General features: G+C 39.3%; 1 protein-coding gene across 1 annotated transcript in view; it reads right to left on the bottom strand.

The window, feature by feature from the left end:
- Nucleotides 1-1,898: 1,898 nt before the first annotated feature.
- MEOX2 (mesenchyme homeobox 2) overlaps nucleotides 1,899-23,989 on the bottom strand; it is a 63,847-nt gene continuing 41,756 nt past the window's right edge. The window contains exons 2-3 of the mRNA XM_081883425.1: nucleotides 14,453-14,625; nucleotides 1,899-3,256 (exon numbers count right to left, since the gene is read on the bottom strand). Of these exons, the coding sequence (XP_081739551.1) occupies nucleotides 3,032-3,256; nucleotides 14,453-14,625 (398 nt within the window). The 3' untranslated portion in view covers nucleotides 1,899-3,031. The remainder of the gene's footprint in view (nucleotides 3,257-14,452; nucleotides 14,626-23,989) is intronic.

Here is a 23,989-nt window from a genome sequence, read left to right as displayed (position 1 = left end):
GACCCAAGAGAGATTGCCTGACAAAAGCCAAAAAATTCAACATGAATGTGGGACTGATGCTTGGTTCGTAGCTTGTGTTGCTTGCCTTCCCCAGAAACACTGCATGAGTTCAAGATTTGAAAAACCATGCTGGTTTCATTTCAACTTAGTGATGTGGTGAAATCCTGCATGGATGCTTTGAGATATCTGGAGTTTCAGGCATGCCCACTTCACCAGATCCCAGTACAACTGGGTACAGACTGCTTTATAATGGGATATATGTGGCTGATGGCTCCCACCTGCACACCCAACATGAAATCTATCTCTCCCTTAAATTACCAATGTGGAGAACATCAGGTTCTGTGGTAAGGACCTGATCTGCTCCAAACCAAAGTTAGAGACCTGATAGTATTTTTGGCAAAAACAGATGTGGTGCTATTCACACAGCACTGTGTGATTGTGGGGTGTTTGATTTTAAAAAGTGAGAGTTCATGAGAATTTAGGGGGGATGGACCCTGATGTGGTGGGATGGGTGGGATGGGTTGCCGCTGCTGTGGTTCCAGTCTGGACCCTCCCCTATCCTGCATGCTTCAACTGCTATTTGCATCAGGACGGCATCTTCCATTGGTGCCCAGGGGACCTCCCTAGAACAGGTATCATGTCAAGGGCAAATTTATAAAGCCCACCTCTTCACCTTGCCATGGCCCTGATAAAGATCAGCTCTTTCCCCTTGCTGCTACATGCATACATATATGCATGCATATGTATATATATATATATATATATATATATATATATATATATATACACACACACACACATATACATATACATATATTTCCTAGAGAAAAAGAATGAAGGATTTCACCCAGAAAATGACTTTTGAGCCCATATAAAACAGGCTCGTTCCTTTACCGCAAGTCCAATATAGTTTCTGCAACAAGGTTTTCATCCTGAGTACAGGAAAATGTCTTTGGGGTATTAGAAATTCTTTCTGGATTGGTGCTTTAGATTGTCAAAGAGGTTATGCTGCAATCATGCAGCATAGAAAAGTTTCTGACTTGACAGAATACAGGTGCAGTGGAGAGCCTCAGACAGTATCGCCATTGGTTAAATAGATAGGGCGGACAATAAAAGAAAGATATTGGCGATCACCCAAGGTACCATTGTGATGAATGGAGGATTACAAAGGCAGGATGGTTTGTGGTTGATGATGATGATGATGATGATGCCTGTTGCCTCCTTGAAGCACTTAGCTTCAATGAGCAAGGACCAGACAGTGGCCAATTTCAAGCTTGGAAGCATGGTGCGGTTGCTAGACTATTGTCACTGTAAGGAGTTTATTTCAGTAGCAGTCAAGTTTTATTAATAATGTTCATCCTATATATTGAGTCTTTATTTGGGTGTGGGGACAATGGCTGTTCAGTGGCAGCAAAAGCATGACAATTGGCAAAAGAGTGAGGAGTATTGTGATAAATTGCTTTTATTTTTAGCATGTTATTTTGCATAATGTATTTGCCTGTTAATATCATCACATTTTCTTATATGCCTTAGGTACTTATGTATCTTAAATATTTTAAATTGCAATATATGTTTGCTTGGCCTACATCACATTTTTGAACATAATTTCTTCTTCTTTTCCACAAGATGCCACAAAAAAATATCCATTTAATATTTGCCTTAGATCTGGGAAAACGGTTTAGCATGTTTCTTGTTGTTCTTGGCTGGAGACTTCTGTAGCTAAGGGTTGCTTTTTCCTGCTACAGGAAAGGATTTCCCCAATGTATCAAGGTAGAAGCCTCATCTAATATGGAAAACCTGGTTTGCACTATCTAAAGCAAACATAGGGTACATTTTTAGAGCATTTTACAGTTCTGACATTTTGAGTTACCTATGAAAACTCCAAAGGAGAGCAAGAATTATTTCCAGAAGGATCATTTATTAAACATTTCCTTTACAAGTACAATCACTGTTTTGTGTAAAATTTGATTGTATTATTCCACTGTATGTACACAAAAGCCTGGAAGGGGGAGGGAATGCCTTGACCTTTGCATTTTCTACACAGAGCTATCTAATAAATTGTGACCATTAATGGAGGCAGTTAACTCTGTCTTTATAATACCTGAATATTATTACATTACTGTAAATAAAAAAAAAACATTCCAATTTATGGTACAAGCTACTATCCACAGTTCTACTGACTGTATCAGGTGCTGCTCAGGAGTAGATGAACTGTGGCCAGCAGCTGAAATGAGCCAAGATATCAATGCATGTAAAACATTTGGGGTAATGAATTCTATAAAAAATATGAATCAATGGTTCTTTTTCTGGACAGGCATGATCCTTTTTTTTTAAAAAAAAAACACTTTTGCTGGTATAAGATAAGAAAATTTGAAGAGCAAGGTTTAATAATTTCCTATTAGCAGCAGTTGATAGTAAATGCAACATAAGATTTGTTTTGTCTGTGGTATAAGGGCATTCCATAGCAGACTCTTTTCTGAACACAATGGTCTGCATGTAGCTATCTCTGGGACACAAAACAAAATAGAGACAAAAAGAAGCCATTTAATTCTCATGAGTGACTATTGCCGTCAGCTAATATGAATGCGTTGCTAAAAATGAGTGAAAAGTAAAAATGCCGTAAAGTAGATATATACAGAGTTAAAATACATTTCTTACCCACTAGACCATGTTTCTGTTGGCACTGTGTTATTTGTTTATTAGAATATTTATTTTGTTGAGAGCAATGGCATTTTTTTCCAGTGCAAGCTAAAGCAAAAAATACCTGCCCATTGTCATTAGAATGACAGTCCAATTTGGAATGTTCAAAAGCAAGCTTGTCTTTCTGCTTCTGTTCACAAGGCAACTTTAAGGTGTGGCACTTACTGAATTCATGTAGAAAAAAATAATAATTCAAGAGTAGCAGACACCATAAGTTCAAGGTTCTGTTAATTGCGAGAGAGTCGCTTGCATCCGTCAATTACGTCCGTGTAAGGCTTCCTGCGTTAGCGTGTCTTTCCTGAGAACAGAGCTGCAACTCCTTCGTGTCCTATCATAAGTGCGCATGCTCAGAGCTGTGGTCGCTGTCGTGGCTGTCGTCATTTGCTAGTGAGTCCCCTGTGTGCTGGAGGCTGGCTGCGCCAATGCCAGAAAGCTCCGAGGGAAGGAGCGTGCCCTTTTTGACGTTCACCAGTTCCTTCTCTCGGGCAGCGGCTCCCTGCTGCCCTCCTTTTACCCGCTTCCATTTCATCCGCCTGTTCTGGAACCAAACTTTTACCTTTGAATCAAAAACAAAAGAAAACGACAATGTAGGAGATCAATAAAATAGTCACAGGACTGATAATGGCATGCTTATAATTTCTAAGAGGGTGGCTGAAGTTCCTTTGTGCCACAGCTGCATTCAGTATATGTTGGCTTACCGTTGGTATAACTGGTGCACAGACATTCATTTGCACAGCTGAAATAGACCATTCTTCATCTTATTTAATACACATTTTGCTTACTGCAGTCCTGGAATATCAAAAAGTGTTTAATTTCTACAAGGACTGCTGCATGGAAAAGTCTGGTGTGGAAAGTTTTGGGGAGGTTCCTGTCTCCTTGGCTATGGCTCAGACTTTTTGTTTCAGGGTTTTAAAAAGAAACACCAAGGATTAGCCACAGCATGAAATGTTATACGACACCAGTAAACGGAATCATGGCATATTTTTCATATAGTTGTACTATTTCACAAATAATAAAAAAGGAAATCAAGTCAAATTCTGCTGCAGATATTGTTTATAAACCTTTTTTTTTTTTTGCTATGTAATTTTATGCTAAATTCAAACTGATGGCTTGTGTTGTTTTCATGTTGCTATTTTAACTCAATGTAAGTGTCTGGAATTAGGAGAAGGCGGTTTTGAATTAGTTAGAGGCTTCTCAACCTTGAGCTGCACATCCTTTCTTCTAGACAGCACATCAGAGCCAAAGAAGCAGGCTAGTAAAATAAACCTAATATAAGGAGGAAAGTATTTATTGCTAGTTGCTCTGATGTTAGGAAATATTGTTACGCCATCTGTCAAAAGCTTTCACAAAAACAATGTCAAAGGGCTCATAATGTTTGTACTCTTCATGCAGTCCTTTGTGGAAAATTATATATGACACTTTTCGCAATGAATTTCCTCTAGTAAAATAGCAATGTATTGCTAATGCCAAACACTGTATTAAGCTATACTATGCTTGGGACTATCATTCTGCTATAAATCCAATGAGTTCTTATTTTCTGTAAAATATCAACAGCTTTTTCTCATAAATATTATTTATGCCTAAACATGCATGCACAGTATGTATATAAAGAGAGAGAGAGAAATTAAATTTATCTATGGATGGGGGTGATAGAATAATATACAGCTGGGATGCGGAACCTGACCATTAGTCATAATGGCTGAGGCAGATGGGAACTGTAGTCCAATAACACCCAGAGGGCTACAGATTCCCCATCCCTTTTAAATATTAGTTGGTCAGTGCAACACTGAACTATAACTGAAAGTGAAGGAGAAGCTGGACCAGGGATGCATTGCATCTCAAAAAAACCACATTCATCTGTGTCTAAAATTAGATCTTGCATATTTTATTCTATGGAGTTTGGGGAAAATATCTAATCTATGGGGAAAGTAGCACAAATTCAAATACCATTTTAGTAAAATTTAGTAGGCAATCAACCATATTTTGTGTAGTGAAACCAGAGCAAGTGTACATAGACAGGGCACTTGAGCTAATGCCTATTTAACTCAAGCCCATCGGCTTAGCTGGTTTGTGAATTGCAGCCTTAAATATGTTCAGCAGTAGTTGGAAAGGAATAGTTTATGAAGGCCGATGAAGGCAAATGTGCTCAGTTCAGTGGGGTGGGGGGTCACACATAAAATTCAAGTTCAAGGAAGAAAAACAATATAGTCTAGCATGTGAAAATAGCACAAGGAAACTAAGAATAATGCAATGAACCTAGGGGAAAAATAAGAAAAGATTATCTTAATATGTTAAATGCCTTTCACTCTTGGCTGCAATTTGCGGCACTGCTATATCTGATCTGATTTGTAGTGTATGGCAACCAAAGGGTGGCTAAAGATAGGAAAGTTAAATGTACTCTTGCAGGGTGGGGGATAAAATGCAACAAAGGTACACTGAGAATACGGAAATAGGATAGAAGCCTAGACAAATTCATAGGAAAGAAACTGTATGGCATTATTCTACTGGGGGTGGGGACTTTGCAGGTCATACTTATTAGCAATCTTTGTTTCTGCCTATAAGCGTACGAGTGTGTTTGAGTAATTGTATTTTTATTTTAGATTGCAGAGGAATGGCAACGAGAATGGAAAAATAGATAAAACTGCTTGAAACATAATAGGCCCAAATTGCAAAGGTCATATGTAAAAAGAGGTGTAAATTGGCAAGTGCCTGTGAGTCTGAGGAAGTGAGTAAGCCTGAGGGAGTCTAAGTCAATCTAAGGGAATCTACATTGGCTAGCACATACATGTAAGGCTTGGAAGAAAGCATAAGTTAAACCATCTGAGCCTTCCTCTAAATTTAGATGCCTTCTGGCAAAATTAAGAAGTGGTCTGTGTAAGATGAGACAAGCCCTTTCTCCCCAAGCCCTTCTCTTCACTTTTATTTCCATTAGCTTTAAGCTGTGAATAAGATATGTCAATTAGTCTCCCCCCACCTTTTAGGGTGACTTTCACTAGCATCAATAGGTTGAAGGCAATAACTACTGGATGGCAAAAAAAAAAAAAAAATTAAAAATCCCTTTGGTGAATACATCCAGGCAACAGAAAACACTCTGTTTCTTTACTGACACCCTGCACCATACCACAGGTGGAAGGAAAGGAAAGAAGAACAGGCAATAAACAACTCTAGTGGGTTGTTGGGGGTCAATAGAAAAGAGGTCTAAAGCAAAATCATCATTTAAATTATCCAAAGCCAAACTGTACCCCACAAAGAGATATGAAGGAGTACAAAAGGGGAGGTTCTCTTATATTTAGGAAGCTGCTCAGCAGTATGTTTGCCAGAAAACTTTAAGGATATCCCCTCCACCGAGGTTCATGAAAAGTTGGCTCTCGTAGTTTTAGTTAACATTTTATACTGTTCTTCCTTTTTTAAAAAAACAAACAAACTAGAACAGATTACAACATATGCCAGTGCAATAAAAGCAAACAAATAAAGTAAAAGCAATAGCAACTGGACTGTGAATTGATAGCTATACCCAGCAGAGGGATGAGTGAAAATATATATATTTTTGGAGGCACCAAAAACTCAGCATAATTGCTGCTTTGCCTTATTTCTGGTTAGGGAGATAATTCTGCAAGCTAGTCTGCAATAGAAAAGGCCTTCTTGGTTGTCACTTGATTGACAGTCACGGGTTCCAGCGCATCTCATTCTGAGATCTTAAGAACTGGGCAACCAGGTCCCAGGTTGTTTATATGTTTGGTAACTTGGTCTTGGTAGCAAAATTGGTAACCAGTACTGTACTTTGAGCAGTGGTTTCATACATTTGCTGTAAACTACTCAAGTTAGCAGATGAACCACTGCATTTTCCACAAGTTGCAACATCCACACCAACCTCCACGTTGGTGGATAGGATAGCTCCACGTAGAGCACATTGCAGTCTTGAGGTAACTAACACATGAATCACTGCAGCAATACTATCTGGAGCTGGTAAAGGACACTCCTAAAGCCCTCCAGTGGCAGTGATGGATTCAGAAGTGCCCCCAGACACCTACAACCCCAACCGGATCAGGCAATTTGCATAATTCCAGCGGGTGGCACTATGGGTTAGGACTTGCTGATCAGAAGGTTGGCGGTTCGAATCCCCATGATGGGGTGAACTCCCATTGCTCGGTCCCAGCTCCTGCCAACCTAGCAGTTCGAAAGCACGTCAAAGTGCAAGTAGATAAATGCATTCAGTATTATTATTTTTAAATGCATAATGATCAGATGAAGAGAATCAAACTTTATAAATGATGGAAAATCCATCTTTTCCTTTGGGTTTTAATGTATCACTTTTAAAATTCCAGTTTAACAGCTTTTAAAATGCAGTCTTTGTTACAGATGGCTTAAATCATTCGTTTAAAATCCCAGTTTCCTATGTATTTCATTTACCACCATTAGACTGTCAAGTTCTTGTCTTTTACTTTATAATAAAGAACAACTTACACCATTATACTCTGAAACAGAAATAGTATTGAACTGCATATATCACATGTGCTAAATATAACAACCTGTAAAGGATGTTTCATGTGCTATTTCCTCCACAGATCAAATTCAGAGAGATGAAATCTGAACTTCCTTTGGATTTCGTGACAAGTCAATAATGGAACTGATACACGATCCTGTTACATTTTAGCAATAGGAAGGATGTGTGAATTCTGAAAATCAATTCTCTTAAATTCTTAGAAGCCCACACTTTATCCTATTGCTAAAAGTTCCAGCATATCTGAAACAGTTAAGCAGCTTGCTTGAAAGTCAAAATATATATTGAGGAGAAGTAGTAGTAGTAATACTAATAGCAGAAGTAAAAGTCGGAATATGAGAAAGAAATACTAACACTTTCTGAAAAATCAAACAGACTTTATTTTTATATAAAGTTTTGTATTCGATTTTTGTAAAGTGTTTGGGGCAAATAGCTGCTTATTAATTTGAAATTGGGATCTTTTCTAATACAAATCTAACTCCCAAATATTTATTTAAATAAAATGTATAAAATGGTATTTCTAAGAACGTTTTTGCTTAAGGCAATTTTACATTTTTAAATAATAAAAATAAACCCTACAATTTAAACATGCAAAAGGTTATGGGTGGTATCCAGTATTAGTCATAGAACAGGCCCACTGCAACCAATGGATTTACCGTAATTAAGTCCATTAATCTCAATGGGTCTATTACAAGTATGACTTACGGTAGTTTAAGTCATGAAATTAAACTGATTGACACTTCCCAAACATTTCCAGACCAAAGTGCTGTGCCCTGAATCTGCACATCTTACATCTGCAAGCTTCATGTAATTTGTTGTTATTCCAAATGGAACTGCAGGATTAACATGGATAATGGCTGTGCCAAACAAACAAACCTGCAGTAGGACCACACCCTAATGCTAGCACTTGCTTGAGATACTTCTTAATTAAGACCATTCATCTGTCTAGATACTTTACTTCCAGTTCAGCTTCCTGTAATGGTGCTGGGGTATTGTTTAGCGATTTGGGGTGGGTTGTTGCTCTTATTTATATTAATTACTTTATCTTTATTTTAGATACTATTGTGATTTACATGGAAACTGTTCAGCTTTCTGATGCTTCATTTATTGTTTATGACCACTCTAGTTATGTTTGTCATTATGTAATTTTTTTAAATATTGTAAGCTGCCTTGAGCAAGGTTTGAATATGGAAAGGCGGCATACAGATGAAATGTTGACTGAAAGTGTTCCAAGCCTAACACATTTTCTTGAAAATCAATCCCGTTGTTTTTAATGGAACTAAGTACATATTCTTAACATATTAATGCTGTTTTAGCAGGCTTGGCTGCTTCATACCTCCAAAGCATCAAACCCCAGGCAGGTCATATAGGTCACCATCTGGCATGTTCCAACAGACTATTCTAACCTGGGTTTAGTGGTGGTGAACTAACTTAGAATCAGTCTGTGCAGCAAATGATTCAGAGCACCACTTTGTAATGGTACGAAACAAGCAAGGCACACAGTAATCTTGACAACTGATCTTCCAACTGACAGACACTGTTTTGTGAAGAGAGATGTATGACCTATGGATCTGATTGAACTGGTGCCTGATTGAACCAGGAAAAACATTCCTCTTCTCCCAGGTCTTTGGCTAATTAAACAATATATGGCCTTTCGAACTGTGGGGGTATTGTTTTTGTTTGGTATTATGTTATGTACTTTTGTATTTTTATATTATAAACCGCCTTGTGATCCTTGGGTGAAGAGCAACACATAAATTTAATTAATAATAGTGTACTGGACTAAATGCATTGCCATAGAAGGACGAGAAAGTGACTTTAACATCATCATATTTCTACATAAGAGGTTTGTGCATTTGACAGAAAAGCATGAGTTGGACCTGGATAAACCTAAACATCTGATGAAATGAAGTCTCCTCTTTCAACCGTTTTATTTTATTTTAATGAGCAGCTTCTTATTGTTTCTTTCAAGCACACATATACTCTACCATGCACAGTGGAAAAGTTGGCTGATCTAGAGAGGAGCTATTGGAGCACGAGGAACTATTTCTAAATCACCAGTTATGGACTGATCTGCTAGGCACATCTGCTCACTGGCATGGTGTGAAAGCACAGCTTCCTTCCCCTTAGTCAACAACTTGGTTAGTATTTAGGTCTCCCAGACTGATGATTTAGCAGTTGCTTAAATAGGTTGAGGAATATATGACCGCACATTGAACATCTCTTTGGGAGCAGGCACCGGAGGAAAAGTCTCTTAGCTGTATCTGTTTTATTTGGAGGAGAGAGAGGGCTACCGAACTCAGAGGGTGGGGGAAGAATATGATATGGGCGCTAAAAACAAGAGGCATTGTTTCAATGTATACAGGACAACAGTAAAAAGGTAACAGTTTGAATCAAAGCTTTTTTTCTACTCAGGAGTCAAAACCTAAGCTCACTTCAATGCAGGTGGCTCCCCTAAAAATAAATAAAGTTGCACGGCATGTCAGTCGGTGGAGAATTTGCCTCACCGCTTTAAAATCAAGTCTGACATATATGTGTATTTACACACACACACACACACACACACACACACATGATAGTTTTCTTTTCCTTGGAATAACGACTTTCTTTTAAATCCAGAGAAATAATGTGTTTGTGTATGTGAATATGTAGCTTAAACTGTATTTGACAGCCTCTCTTACAGGCAGCGCTAGCAGACATTTCCACTGGGACCAGATCTCACATTCCAAGGCCAAAGCTGCAGGAAACGGACACCGTTTCAGAAACCAAATAAAACATAAAAACCCATACCCCATAATTCTTGTGATCTTTCCTTCAAATGTGGTGGTTTCCTGACCCTCCCAGCAACACATTATAAAAAACCTCCTGTATTGAAGAAGCAGGTGGAGTCTCCGCTCATTTACCAATGGACAGTCACGCAATTTATCAGAACAGGTAAAACCTGCCTATTGAAAGAAAAAAGTGAGAACTATGTAACTTGAAAACTGGGACATTGTTGTCAGTAGAAAGTGGATCGCCCACCCACAAGCTGAAGAATCTATTTATCAAACAGGGAAGTGTAAAGTCCATTTTCTTTTTTTCTTATTAACTCCAATGAAACATTGATTCTTAATATTCTGTCAAGGGCAAAGCAGATGTGACATAGAAGATCTATGAAAAGGATCTACAGCTTAAAAAAACAATCAGAAAGCTTCAGGGGGCAAGAGGGGGGGGTGTGTTTTTCCCCCATGCAGCTTTTGGTTAAAATGCTTCTCCCTCACTCAGCTAGCATTAGCCCAAGTTTCGACTGGGAAAATAGCATAATGGGAAGGGTTCCTATTCATTCTTGGATAGTGATATTGCTATTTTTTATCTTTCTTTTTTTACATAAAGAGTTTTAAAAGAATTAAAAGTTTTAGTGCTTATTATAGGACATTTTCTGATAGATAAGTACATGACGTGTCTCATAGAAATCTGATAACTTTTTATTCTTTGGCAGACTGTGTTAAAAAGTAGTCATGCAGAAATGTATGTCTCTTTTTGTCACCTTTCTCCATCTTCATTTCCCCCTCGTCCAGCACTATGGCTATTATCTGAATTGCCCTCTAGGAAGTTTTGGTCTTTAAATAAACCCAAAAAGCAAGAATCTGTGTTTTCAGACTCCTGATTGGGCCCTAAAAATCCCTTTCCTTTAAAGCCAAGTGATAATCACAGTTAATACATAAATAAACCACCACAACAATGTAATCTGAGTAGGTAGGATTTTCTGTAGGCAAATTAAATTAGTATATATTGGATTTCTGCAAAACACTCTTAGGTGGAGCTTCTCTTGCACCAGAATTGCAGTTAATGCAGAATGCTGCAGCACGGTTGCTATCAGGAGTGAGACCATGTCAGCCTGCTAAGAGTTCTGCACTGGCTGCCAATTTGTTGCACCGTCTAGTTCAATATGTTACTTATTGGTATTATATAAAGATTGCTGACACCTACTCATTTGAACACTCTATATGTCTATTGACACCAGGCAGGTGCTTTCGCTGTATCCTTTTCAGCACCTGCTTAAAACATTTGTTTATCCAGACATGTGAATGTTGATGTGCTTTAATCTCTTTTTAGTCTACTGTTAATTTCAATTACCTTGTAAACCTGTTTCCTCCTTTTCACTTTTGTATTGATCACCTCAATATTTAGAGGTTTTATTACCATAAAATGGTGTGTGTATGTGTGTATATATTAAAACAAATAAGTAAATTATATTAGCTGCCATGAAGGCCTAGAACCTTGCTAATTTTTTTATTAAACTTCTTTTATAAAAGGCTTTGTGCGTTTGGTACATTTGCCACCTTTTTCATACTGTGAAGACCCATCTCTTCTCTTTAGCTCTTAGTAGCTGTTGTGCTGAAGTACTGAAGTAGGAGCATTGGAAACTGCCTTATTATATTGACACAGAATCGGTCCACCTAGCTCTGTGAGGCCTACAGTATATTGGTTTCTTCTCTGTGGCGCAATGGGTCAGTGTGTCTGGCTGCTAACCGGAAGGTTGGTGGTTCAAACCCACACAGGGATTGGCTGTGAGTAGGATTCCTGCATTGCAGAGGTTGCAAGAGATGATCCTTGGAGTCCCTCCCAACTCTCTGATTCTGTGAACTGTGTGCTCCCATATATGGTTAGACTACAAGTCCCATCATCCCTGGCCAATTTAGCCAAAGGTTGTGGATAAGGGTAATTGTAGTCCAACAACATCTAGGGAAGTTTGATGAGTGTTAATCCACATTGACTTGTAGCAGCACTCTGGGGTTTCAGGCCCTGAAGATGGCAAGGAGTGATCCTGCTGGGATCTATGTGCAGAGCATGTGCTCTACCTACCGAGCAACAGCCCTTCCCTGGACTACCACGTAAGTAAGTGGTTTTGAAGGGAGTTTATAGAAAAAGAAAAAGAAAGACAAATTTGCATCAACTAATTTAGTACAACTGCTATCCACCTTTAAAAAGCAAATGAAGAAGCAGAAGCAGAAGTAGCCCAGCTCTTTGCATTCCAGATTTCCCTGGAGGCTGCCACAGCTATATAGCAAAGACAATTTAAGAAGCATCTTTGTCTTGGCAGTTCTGGAGGCTTCCCCCCACCCCTCTTTTGAGAGCTCCTTTGGTTCTGTCATATCTCAAGCTATGCAGCAAAAATATGATCAATTACTCCTTTGCAGCATATTGAATTGAAGCCTTTGAAGAATTGCCTCTGGGAAACAGAAATCATCTCATCATGCTCTGCTCTTTTAAAGAAGAGACATGAAAAACACCAAAAATGTGCTGTATTAAGTGCCATTTCGAAAGCAAAGGCTTCGTGCACATGTAACTTAAATTCCTCAAGCTGCATCAGTGTTGTTTGGTGTGGGACTTAGGTGGCACTGTGGTCTAAACCACGGAGCCTCTTGGGCTTGCCGATCAAAAAGTTAGCAGTTCAGTTCCACACAATGGGGTGAGCTCCCTTTGCTCTGTCCCAGCTTCTGCCAACCTAGCAGTTCAAAAGCACACCAGTGCAAGTAGATAAATAGGTACCACTTTGGCAGGAAGGTACCACTGAGGCTGGAAGGTAAACAGTGTTTCTGTGCGCTCTGACACTCGTCATGGTCCTCCATGCACCAGAAGCGATTTAGTCATGCTGGCCACATGGCCCAGAAAGTGTCTGTGGACAAACACTGACTCCCTAGGCCTGAAAAGAAAGATGAGTGCCACACCCCATAGTTGCCTTTGACTGGACTTAACCATCCAAGGGTCATTTACCTTTACCTTATATATTATCAGGAAAAGTGGGGGGGGGGTTGATAGAGAAAGAGAGGTGAACATTAAACAGGATTAAGGGCAGAAACAGGAATGGGGCAGGTGAGCATTATCCACCAGTAGCAGTTGACACCTGTTTTTAATATATATTTGGAGAACTTCCCTGTTTTCTGAAATTGTTCTCCCTATTACAGCACCAGATCATCCCATTTCGGTGTCCACTCTAATATTTCCTCTCACCTTCATTTGTCAAGAATGTTAGCTGTTTGCTGAATGTGAACTGACACACCAGAACAGTGTGCATTTGCAGAGCCTGTGAGCACACAATAGAAAGTGGACCTGTCCTCTAGATGCTGGCCTGAAAACATTTGGACATGCTGCAGCCAAATCACCTCCACGTCTTGACTCAATAAAGGCACCACCTTGCCATCTATGAATTAGTTACTCGCAGCACTGCACGTTTTTGTAACTTTCCCATTCATGTCAAAAACCACACTCAATCTAAAGTCAAGCATTCTCTTACATCTTCCCTTCTCCCTCCCTTTGACACGCTTTGGATAGAGCATAAGGACAAACAGGGGTACTATTTCACTTAAGCACCACCCATCCCCCACAATTTATTCCCTCTTTCCCCACCTCTCCAGCTTTCCAGCTTCTGCCACTTCAGATTCCTTTTGTTCTGAACACTGAAGCATAACCATGTAGCCACTCTTGGCTGGTTAGCATCTCCTCTCTTCCCCACCCCCTCGCCATCTCTCTCACTTCCTTCATCCTTTCTGGGACAAGCCTTGAGTAAATTTGCCTTTTATTTTACTTTCTCAATAATAACTTCCTGTGTACTTTGATGAATGTGGCCATTTCTGTGGTAGACGTACTGGACTGGCAGCAGCCAGTATAGAATCAGGGCCACTTAAAGGAGAGAGTAAAGATTTTCCTAGCAGTTGCATAATCCTGCCCAGCAGTCATTCACATTTCAGAAACAGGTTTCAGACATGTATAGAGCTGCATGTCCTGAACATGTCTGACAGCACCCTACCCTGTGTCACAAGTCAACATTATCACCAGTTTTGTTTGAATTGCTAGAATTAATAGAGTGTGCGTATAGAGGGATAGGGATTTATTTAAAAAACGGGACTGGAGAAGAAGATAAATGCATTCGTGTTGTAAATGCTTATAAAACTTTTTAAAAAACCAACAACCCACAGAAGACAGGATGAATGTTAAAAGGACAATCTGAAAATGCATTTGTTCTATTCTGGCAGACACGGTACTGAGCTCATTAATTTTCCATGGCTGTTACAATGTGCTAACTGATTTTATAAGTATCTGTTTCAAAGATAACATTGATGTTATCCAGTATGTATATGCATAACATAAATGTCATGTTAGGATTTTATTCTGTTCCACACATTATCATGTCTACTTCTAAATGAGATAGATCTGGTCTGAGGTAATTGCCTGCACTTAGAACTCCATTAATTTATTTTCCATTCATACCTGTCTTTCAGTAAGATCCAGGTTTACTGCTATCTCATATCTCCGCAGCCTGGTGAGGTAGTTGTGGTGAGCAAACTCTGCTTCTAACTCTCTGATTTGCTCTTTGGTGAAAGCAGTTCTTTCCTTCCTTGGCTTACTGTTGACTTCTGATTTGTAATTTCCCTCTTGAGAATCTGAAATAAATGAAAGATCAAATCAGGAGCCATGATACGTTTATGCTTTATTAGGAAGCAAACATTCAAGGTGAAAACATCATTCAAGATGGTATTGTACAGATAGGATTCAGAAAGTATTGGTATAGGCAGGAAATGTCATGCAGGTGGGATTCTGTCAAATTCATGGGTGCTTGCAATGCTACAGCCTACTGAAATCACAAGTGGTACATGGTTGACTCCCCATGTCCTTCTTATGTACTGCAGGTACAGCTCTGGCTGCTAGAGGCAAATACCTTGAATCACCTACACAGATGTCTTTACAAATATATCTCAAATAACCATCATGCAACCACCATTCAAACACACCCTGTTTAAAATGGGGAAGAGGTTTTCTTGTTGTTCGCGTTCTTTGCCATATGCAATACGACTGGATGCAATGATTAGCATCCTGCTGTTTTATGTAAAGGTCATTTGGGATATGTTTGAAAGAAGCTTAAACTTGCAACATTTAAATATAAGATTGTTCTAATAGGTTTTCCTAAGCATTCCTCCAAAGAAGGGCTCTATAACCTAAAATACATTGGGATTGTGATCACTTTGGATCAATGAGTTGTCTGCCCATTTTATATTCTCTTTTTACACCAGGCAAGATACCTTCTACTATAAAATAACTTTCTCAATGAAGCAATGTCATAAGAACGGCACCTCCCTGAAGGCCTTTCCCATATTAACATTTGAAAGCTAGCTCATTGCTATTTGACTATTATTAGCTGACTGCCGCTGCTTGAATGAATTGGGATTTTCCTACATGGACATCACTGCCTTGTAGGAAAAACCATGTCCCCTATGACATGTGAAAAATACATACACATTTATTTTTCCACATGTATTTTCCTACACATAAGAATCATGTGCAAAGTGGCCCTAAAGCAAACTATGACCCATGTATCAGATTACCCTGCCCGCCCCAATTTTATATCCATTTGTTTCTAATCTTGGCATGCTGCATGCTGTAAATCCAAAATTAGCTAGCGTTCAGCATGAGAATCACTAGTCAACTTTTGGCTTCATCAACCATCTTAAAAATGTCACAGATAAATTCACACTTCAGCTGCTGATTTAAATAGAAACCTGCATCAACTTCCAAGCAGACAAGCTCATAAGCAGTCTCTTTATGACTTTCGCTGAAGGATGAGTCACTGGCATGCCTGAGATGGCCTTCTTGTCCAAAGAACACCATAACTACAGCAGATCTTATAAGCAGACAAGAATGGTTTGGATTATAACCAGCTCCTATGGAGGGCAGAGTGAAAAGGGTTTAGTTTTCATTGAGAACTTCCAGTAATCATTGTCCCTACTGCCAAAGTCACTGGAAACTTCTATGAAAGAAAATTCATAGGCCTGTCTGCTGATATACATCTTAAAATTAAAAGAAATGTTGAAAGGAAAACAGGATATAAAAAAGACAAATATAACAAACTCTACCAATACGGCATGTAAAATGCTTATTATGAAGGCTAAAGAATGAAATTCAAAGGAACTCTGCACCTCGCCCTCCTCCCTAATGGCACTTACAAATAGAAAGCTTGCCATATACTTCCAGGAAATGCCAATAGGCTTTGGCAGTGCACCAAGGCAAGGCAGTTCCAACAGTGCAGATCAGCCTCCTCGAATGGCTGCCTACAAGCCCTGAGTGTGCAGGTTTGCTTTGGGCATCATGATCCTTATCTGTCTTGTAGCTGCAACAACTACTATGAGATCCTATGGGAACCAAGGAAGGTGGAGCTGTCCAGCCTGCCTCTACAAGCCAGCGTAAAGATGTGCTTAGGAGATGACAGACAACTCTGTTGGCCTGAGGGAAGAATGACAGGAACAATCACAGCCCCATCTTCCTCTTCATTCCTAAAAGTTCCTGGTGTTCTAGTGTCTTTGTAAAGGCAGTCCCTTGTGCTCCATTAGGCAATTCTTTGTTGCAGGATGCAACAAAGCCTGTTGAAGTTAGGAAACAGGTAAGCCTGCACCAGCCATTATTTGAGGACGTCTCTCAGGAACAGCTATTGCAATCTACACTTAATCCTGGGTTGCATTTCTGGTTTGAGAATTATTTGTGGGTGTTTTGTTTTGTTTTGTTTTAATCAGGGAAGCAGGCATTTGATTAATTGTCCTGTCGTATTTTTTTCCAAATCTCAGGCAAAGCTTGACAAACACCATTGCCATCCAGAATCTTACTATTTGAAATGGCACACTTATTTATTTAAGAACAGGTGCCCCCAGATTTTACTTTACTTTATTTTTATTTGTGTGTGTGTGTTGGTATAGGCAACATGGTGCTCTCCAGAAATTGTCCCATCAGCCCCAGCCAAGATGGCTAGTGGTAAGGGCAATAGGAACTGTAACCCAGTGTCTGATGGAGGGCAGCACATTGGCCATCCCTGCCATAAATGGATCTACATATGAGTGATGCATTTCCAAGCCTTGTGACTGTTATACCAGATGAAAGAGCTACTGGCAAATTCAACCTCCTGGTACGGTTAGCTAGGGAATGCGATGGGCTATAGTCTTCTGTCTGACCTGAACTTACTGGTTCAGATTGTCTCTATCTCAAAAAGGATATTGTAGAGCTGGAAAGCATGCAGAAAAGGGAACCCAAATTATCTGGAGCTGGAGCCCCTTCCCTACAAGGAAAGACTATAATATTTGGGGTTTGTTTGGGGGGGGGGGCTAAATCTTGATGTCATCCAGTGAAACTTAATTGTCAGGACAGACAAGAATACGCACTTATTCATACCACCACATGACATGCAATTGATTTCTGGCATTGGCTCCCACGAGATGCAATGATGGCCACAAGGCTTGATCATTTTGAAAGGGGATTAGAAAAAACGAATGGAGGATGCAGTCCCCAATGGGTACTAATCATTGTAGGAGTTTATGGAACCTCGCAAGTTCAGAGGTAGCACATCTCTGAAACACAGTTGCAGGTGAGCATCAATGGTAAAAGGCTCATGCGCTAGAAATAGCTGGGTAACCAGGATGCTGGACAGGATGGGTCAGCAGTTCTGCTCCTTATGCTCTAGCGCAAGAGTAGGAAAATCTGTGGCTCTCCTGGTCTTGCTGGACCTCCAATCTATGTTGGCTGGGGTTTATGGGAAATGGAGTCCAACAGCAGCTGGAGGGACTCATGTACCCCACCCGTGCTCTCACAGTATGTCACATTCCTAGATTCTGCTCTGACTCTTTAGTTCGTGCAGCCTGCCATTTTATCTGCTTGCCCAGGCTGTACTTGCCCTGCCCTGCCCAAAGGATGGTCCACTCAGTTATACTTGCCTGGACTGTGTTCAGTCTGCCCGCTCCAGCGTGTATAAAGATCAATGGGTTTTTAAAAACAAAAATGGATTGTTTTATTTACATCAGATTTTTTTAAAATTTAAATTGGATTTTTAAAATAAAATGCTTTTGGCAGAAAAATCTTTCTAAAGATAGTTTTCTATTTAAGTTACATGATAGTCCAAAGGCTATTCATCAGGAAATAAGGATTTGTTTCAAGTTTTTCATGTGTGCTAAAACTCAGTCTGAGTTTATTAAAAAAATATATGTTTAACCACATCAGTTAACAAACATGGAAACATGTGCTATAATGTTATTGTTTTAGTTAAATAAATTGCTTAAATTGTTATTAAGGAAATGATTGTTTTTCTCCTACTAATAAAGTACAGCAGAAAATATAAACAGTTGACTTACTAAACCTCACAATTATTTAATAATTATCTATGTATTTCTAATAGGATAACCAAATCAGTAATTTTTGAGATAACTGTAAAAACAACTCTGAAAATTTATTATTCCAAAAATGAAACCTTCCTCTGGTTGTAAATATCAAGATTACACCAGCAAGAATGAGTCTTACTGTAAAATGATTTAAATCAAGTCTGACTCGTGATTTAAATCGTGATTTAAATTGATTTGATTTAAATCAAATCCACCCTGGCCAGCTCTACCACCTACCCCCCCTGCACAGCATTGCACACTTTTCAGCATCTTGCGCGAACTGCTTGTTTGGGAAGGCTACGTGGCTGGTGATAGCTTTGCAAGTCTGAAACATTTTCTCAATGATAAATAAACTGCTGGTTGGACAGTTACTACAGTTTGAGTGGTTTGGTTGTCACTGAAAAACGCTTTGCATATTGCAAGCAAGACTATTAAACTGAGTTGCATAGCTGGTCACATTTTGTTAGCCAGAAAGATCTTGCATGAGACCTAAGCAACAGGGGAAGATTCGCTATTCAGACATTCTTGCCATTACTGGATAGAAACTATGCCGTAAAACCTTTTTGGCAGCAGTGCTTCTATCAGCAGCAGTAGCTTTCCTTGGCAGACTGGCATATGGGTAAAGTCTGGGTTGCAGTTTTATTGCATATCACTGAATGTACGTGTGTCATACGGCATCTGCTCTTGGCAAAGGCCTCCCGGCTGAACTGTGGTGAGGCTGTTTTGCCCAGCCTCATCGTTTGTTGGCTTCCTAGTCTCTCATTTGCTTTATGGGGCTATGTTGGGACACAATGAAATGTCTGGAGTAGAGTAAAATATCTTGCATAAATTATTGCTAAACACTGACTAATGGTAGAATCCAAACTGGTCTCTGTTTCATGAAAAAACAAATAATCGTCGCATCGACACACAGTTACAGCTACATCTTTTAAATTTATCTATCACTACCTAGTCTTGATAAAACAAGAAGAGGAAATTCTTCCACAATATCTAGCACACGTAAAATATATTAACACATATTTTCTTGCTGCTAGTTGCTCTCACAAAGTCCTGTGGTGAAGAAAGATTATCACTGTAGAACAAATTATCATTCACTTTAAATGTGGAAGCTAATGCATTATCCTCTGAGATATACCACTATTGGCCGCACTGATTAGGGTGAGATTATAATTTGCCAAAGACCAGCCAGTAAATTCCTAAATAAAACTGGTTATCTCTAATGGCTGCTGACCATACCGAAAACATTATTTTCTATGCCCAGTGTATTAAACACTGACTAATCTATGACCTTATTGAAATGAGTTATTCTTGTGAATGTTTGGGGCTGTTAAATTTTTTAAACTATATTTACTTTAATTTAAAATTTTCTGCCTACTTTAACACGTTGTAAAATTCAATACGGCAAGAGAAGAAGGGTATATATAAGGGTAATACAAACAAAATAAATTCTAAAATTGGAAAGGTACATAGAAATGTTAGACATTAACCACAAAGTCCTGGTAACAAGGCTTATGTAACAGAATTATAAAACTTTTAGTGACTGCGTTTCCACAATTATCTGGCTTTCTCTCAAGTTGCAGTCCTACTTAACTACTTCTATTGCGTTACGCAGAACTTCATAGACCTACAGTACTTACGGGGATGTGCAAGATGTCTGCTTGAGATTCTTTGAGAGAACGCTCTAAAAAGAGTGGACTTCAAAACATGATATATGGTATCCAAGACTCTTTGCTTCCCCACCTCCACAACGCGAAACTTCTAAGCGGCTTCCACCTTTGCATCCCTTATACCTACATGCCTAAAGACGAACACTTGCATGGTGCCCCCACTATTTTTATTTCTTCAATTAACTTCCCAAAATGCCATCTTTTCCATGTCACTTTTCACAAACATCTTTGGCTCCTGTGAAAAGCACTCTAATTTTCGGGAAGAGTTGCAAAGAAGAAGAGATGTGTTCACCTTTCCAGCACCATTCCTGAGTTAGGACAATGCTAAAGCTGGCTTTGTGACATAATAAAATAAAATCTTAATGCTAATGTGGTGTTTAGCAATATCATTACACTGGCTATGCGATTTCTGCATGGCCAGGTATCCTGGGGGGTGGAGTTGGGGGGTGGGATCTGAGTTCAGCAACATCCAGAGGGCCACAGGTGCCTTCCCCATCTCTGCTATATGAGCAGCCTAAGCTACCTCTGGCTAAACCCAGAGAGACTCACAAGCCCCATTAGTACAATATGGTTCACATACCTGACAGCAATAATAATAATGGCAGAATTTCATTTGGATAAATAAATTTTTGTACTGAATGAACAGCAAAGAATGCTATGCAATTACAAGCTATGGGGGAAATGTGCATTTCCCCCAGATGTATGATTTTTAAACTCCTGCATACATTTGACTGGTTCCTGACCTTTGTTTCATGGCCTTGTGTTATGTTATGTGCAACTCTTTCCCTGTTGTTTTCTATTAAAATCAACTTGCTCTGGATACTCTTTAGGTATGTTGTCTCTGTGAAGTTTGATTGTTTTGATTCCCAAAGCAGTATTTTGTTTTATTTTTTGCAGGAATTTATTTTCCACTTTTCTAACAGCCAAGATTAAGAGATTCCATCCCATCTTGAGCTTGGGATCTGTATTCATAATATCACCTAGATTTGTTTTCTCTTTGGTGGAAAATGGGTGGAAAACCTAGAGGAGATTTCTGGCAGATTTCACGTCAGCTTCCCATCTGTTTTGCAGCTGCTGCAACTGAGGCAACCCCCCCTCGAGTTTTCCTCTGCTGCCTGTATCCTATGCCAAATGGTAGGTGTAGCTGCAAAAGGGGGGGGAATCTGAAAGGGCCCCATAATGCACTCCCTTTTCCCACATAATACTTTAAGTATTAACATATGGTATATAACACCTGAGGTTAAAGGAAAGCATTATGTAAAGCTTGTATTGTTCTCCACACTCGCTGCTATATATTTCGTAAAATGCAGATGAGTGATCAGGTGATGCTTAGTTTGATAGCTTTTAGTTCTGTAAAACTTTTGGGGATTTTTGTGATTAAGCTAACTCAAGAAGACAAACAGGAAGTATGGAAAAACATGCACACTTGCTTCCAAGCATTGTTTTCTCTTTCAACACCCAGAGAGGATCTTAAATTTAACAAGTATAGTAAGGGAGAAAGGTTGCAATTATTTGCAGAGGGACATACAGCTTCTTTTAATATAAGGAGCACCAGGTCCTTCAGTTGCTAGGGAAATATTCAACCTTTTAAATAAATATGAAAAAGTAAAGTATATAGAAAATAGATTATGGTAATGATTGTGAGAAGATTAAACCAGAGTACAGTGGTACCTCAGGTTACAGACGCTTCAGGTTACAGACTCCATTAACCCAGAAATAGTACCTCAGGTTAAGAACCTTGCTTCAGGATGAGAACAGAAATCATGTGGCGGCAGTAGGAGGCCCCATTAGCTAAAGTGGTACCTCAAGTTAAGAACAGTTTCAGGTTAAGAATGGACCTCCAGAACGAATTAACCCGAGGTACCACTGCACTTGGTTGCTAAAGGGAAGTTTTCACAATAACCCTTCTGCCATTTCAATGCAGATATCAACGGCACAACTTCCAGAGTCAAAAATACATAGCATAGTGACAAATAAAAACAATACCACACACACACACACACACACAGAGAGAGAGAGAGAGAGAGAGAGAGACGTAGTTTGTTTAATGAGTCATATGCCTGAGAGAAAAGTTATGTAACGAAGGCATCAGTCCTATCAGTTCAATAGGTTGTACTTCTCTTTTCACAAAACTGTGCCTGTTGGTTGGAGGACCAGTTGTCGAGATTGCTCTGTGTCGTCCTTGCTTCCTCACATTACAATTGGTGATAAAGTAGCCTCTGAATCATTTGTCACACACACTCATTCTAATTTGGTTCACCAACACTAAACCCACGTTAGACTAATCTGTCGGAACATGCCAGGTGGTGTCCTCTACAACCACTGGTTTGTCAGTATATATTTGGATATGGAGTGAGAATGCACACACCCTTTTCAGAGTTGTTCTAAACTTTCTTTGTCTACATTCATAAGAAAGGTCTTTTATTTTCTTAAAATTAACTTTCTCAGACTGTTATGAAGAGCCCTCCTCTCCACAAATATGAGTGTGCATGTTAACTCAGACTTTGCTGGCTTTCAAGTTTCCATTTCTTCCCCATCCACAAATGCACAAGCTCCCATCTGACCAAAAATAATAAATAGCTTGCATGTAAGCCAAGGAATGTAGGCTTTAAGTTTTCCATACTTAGCAATAAAATTGAAAAGCTCACAAAGTTTAAGGCAGGTTGAGTTTCTTTATGGCTTTATTACTTTTTCACTTTTTCCTTTTTGTTCTGTAGAAAGGCAGCTCTTGAGGTTGCATTTTGCAAAGGACAATGGCAGATTTGTATCGGCAAATCAGTTGGGCTCAAAAGCATCAATGCTATACGACAGCAAAGATGGGACTGAATATTGCACAGCTCAGTCCCAATTCTTTGCAAGATGAAACACCCAAGAAAGGAGACATAAAGTTGCTTCGTTGTGAGCTCTAAGGCTCCAATGGTCAGCATGATGGTTCTTGGAGTCACCAGGAATGGCAGCAGCCACATTCACAATCTAGGCTGGTGGGTTTTCTCAAAATCATATAGTATTCTGCTCCTCTTAAACACTTGCTTATGACCAACAGCATGTTAAGCAGTAAATAAATGGAAGGAAGCTATGAATGAATTAAACCCTTTTGTTTTAGTTGTGAAAACAAATGGGAATGCATATGACTGATTTCCAAATGAATTTTCCATTTGTGACCTGTTAATTTATTCAGAGCTCATCCATTTGAACTGGAGTCCTTGCTTGGAATTGTGCAGGTCATAGAAAGGTTACAGGGAGAGCAATAAAACTGGCTCATAAGGGGAAAAAATTGCATCATCTCTAAGGAAGTATCCATAAATCTAATGGTTTCTATCCACATCATTCCACACAGAAAGCGCCAATCCCAGTGGTAACAGCAAGGAATGGGAGGGAAGCTATGAAAGAGGGTGTCACAAGCTTCATTGCCTATACTATTCCCCCATCCCCCTCTATCTGTGGGTTCCCTTTATTTTGTTTTAATAATTTATAAACCACTTAACATAAAATATTTCAGCAGTGATTTCATCTATCAAAATATGAAAGATGAAAATCAGTTACTACTAATGTTGAAAAGCATTCTCTTAAAACAAGCAGAACATGAACTCAAAGACACTCCCCACTTGAGCTCCATAGCAAGAGGCATTTGCAGGCATACTGCCTCTGGTTACTGAAGTAATACAGAGCATTCGTTCTTAGTGGCCATTGAGAGACATACCCTCCATGACTATCTAATCTCCTTTTAAAAACAATTCAAAGTGGCAACCATCACAATATCCTATGGTAGCAGACTCCGTAGTATAGCCATGGTGCTATGTGTAGTAGAAGCACTTCCTTTTGTTTATATACTTGCTTCTGCTTAAGACTAGCTGGCAGCTAAATCTACCTTGCTGCTGAGTTCCTCTGCACCTGCAACTCTCTGCTCTGGTTTAAGAGAAATACAATCTCACAGATCACTTCTTTGC

Source organism: Podarcis melisellensis (genome assembly GCF_964234715.1).
Source record: "Podarcis melisellensis genome assembly, chromosome: 12".
Taxonomy (NCBI): domain Eukaryota; kingdom Metazoa; phylum Chordata; class Lepidosauria; order Squamata; family Lacertidae; genus Podarcis; species Podarcis melisellensis.
The sequence above is the reverse complement of the archived record's forward strand: the minus strand, read 5'-3'. Positions and strand labels throughout refer to the sequence as shown.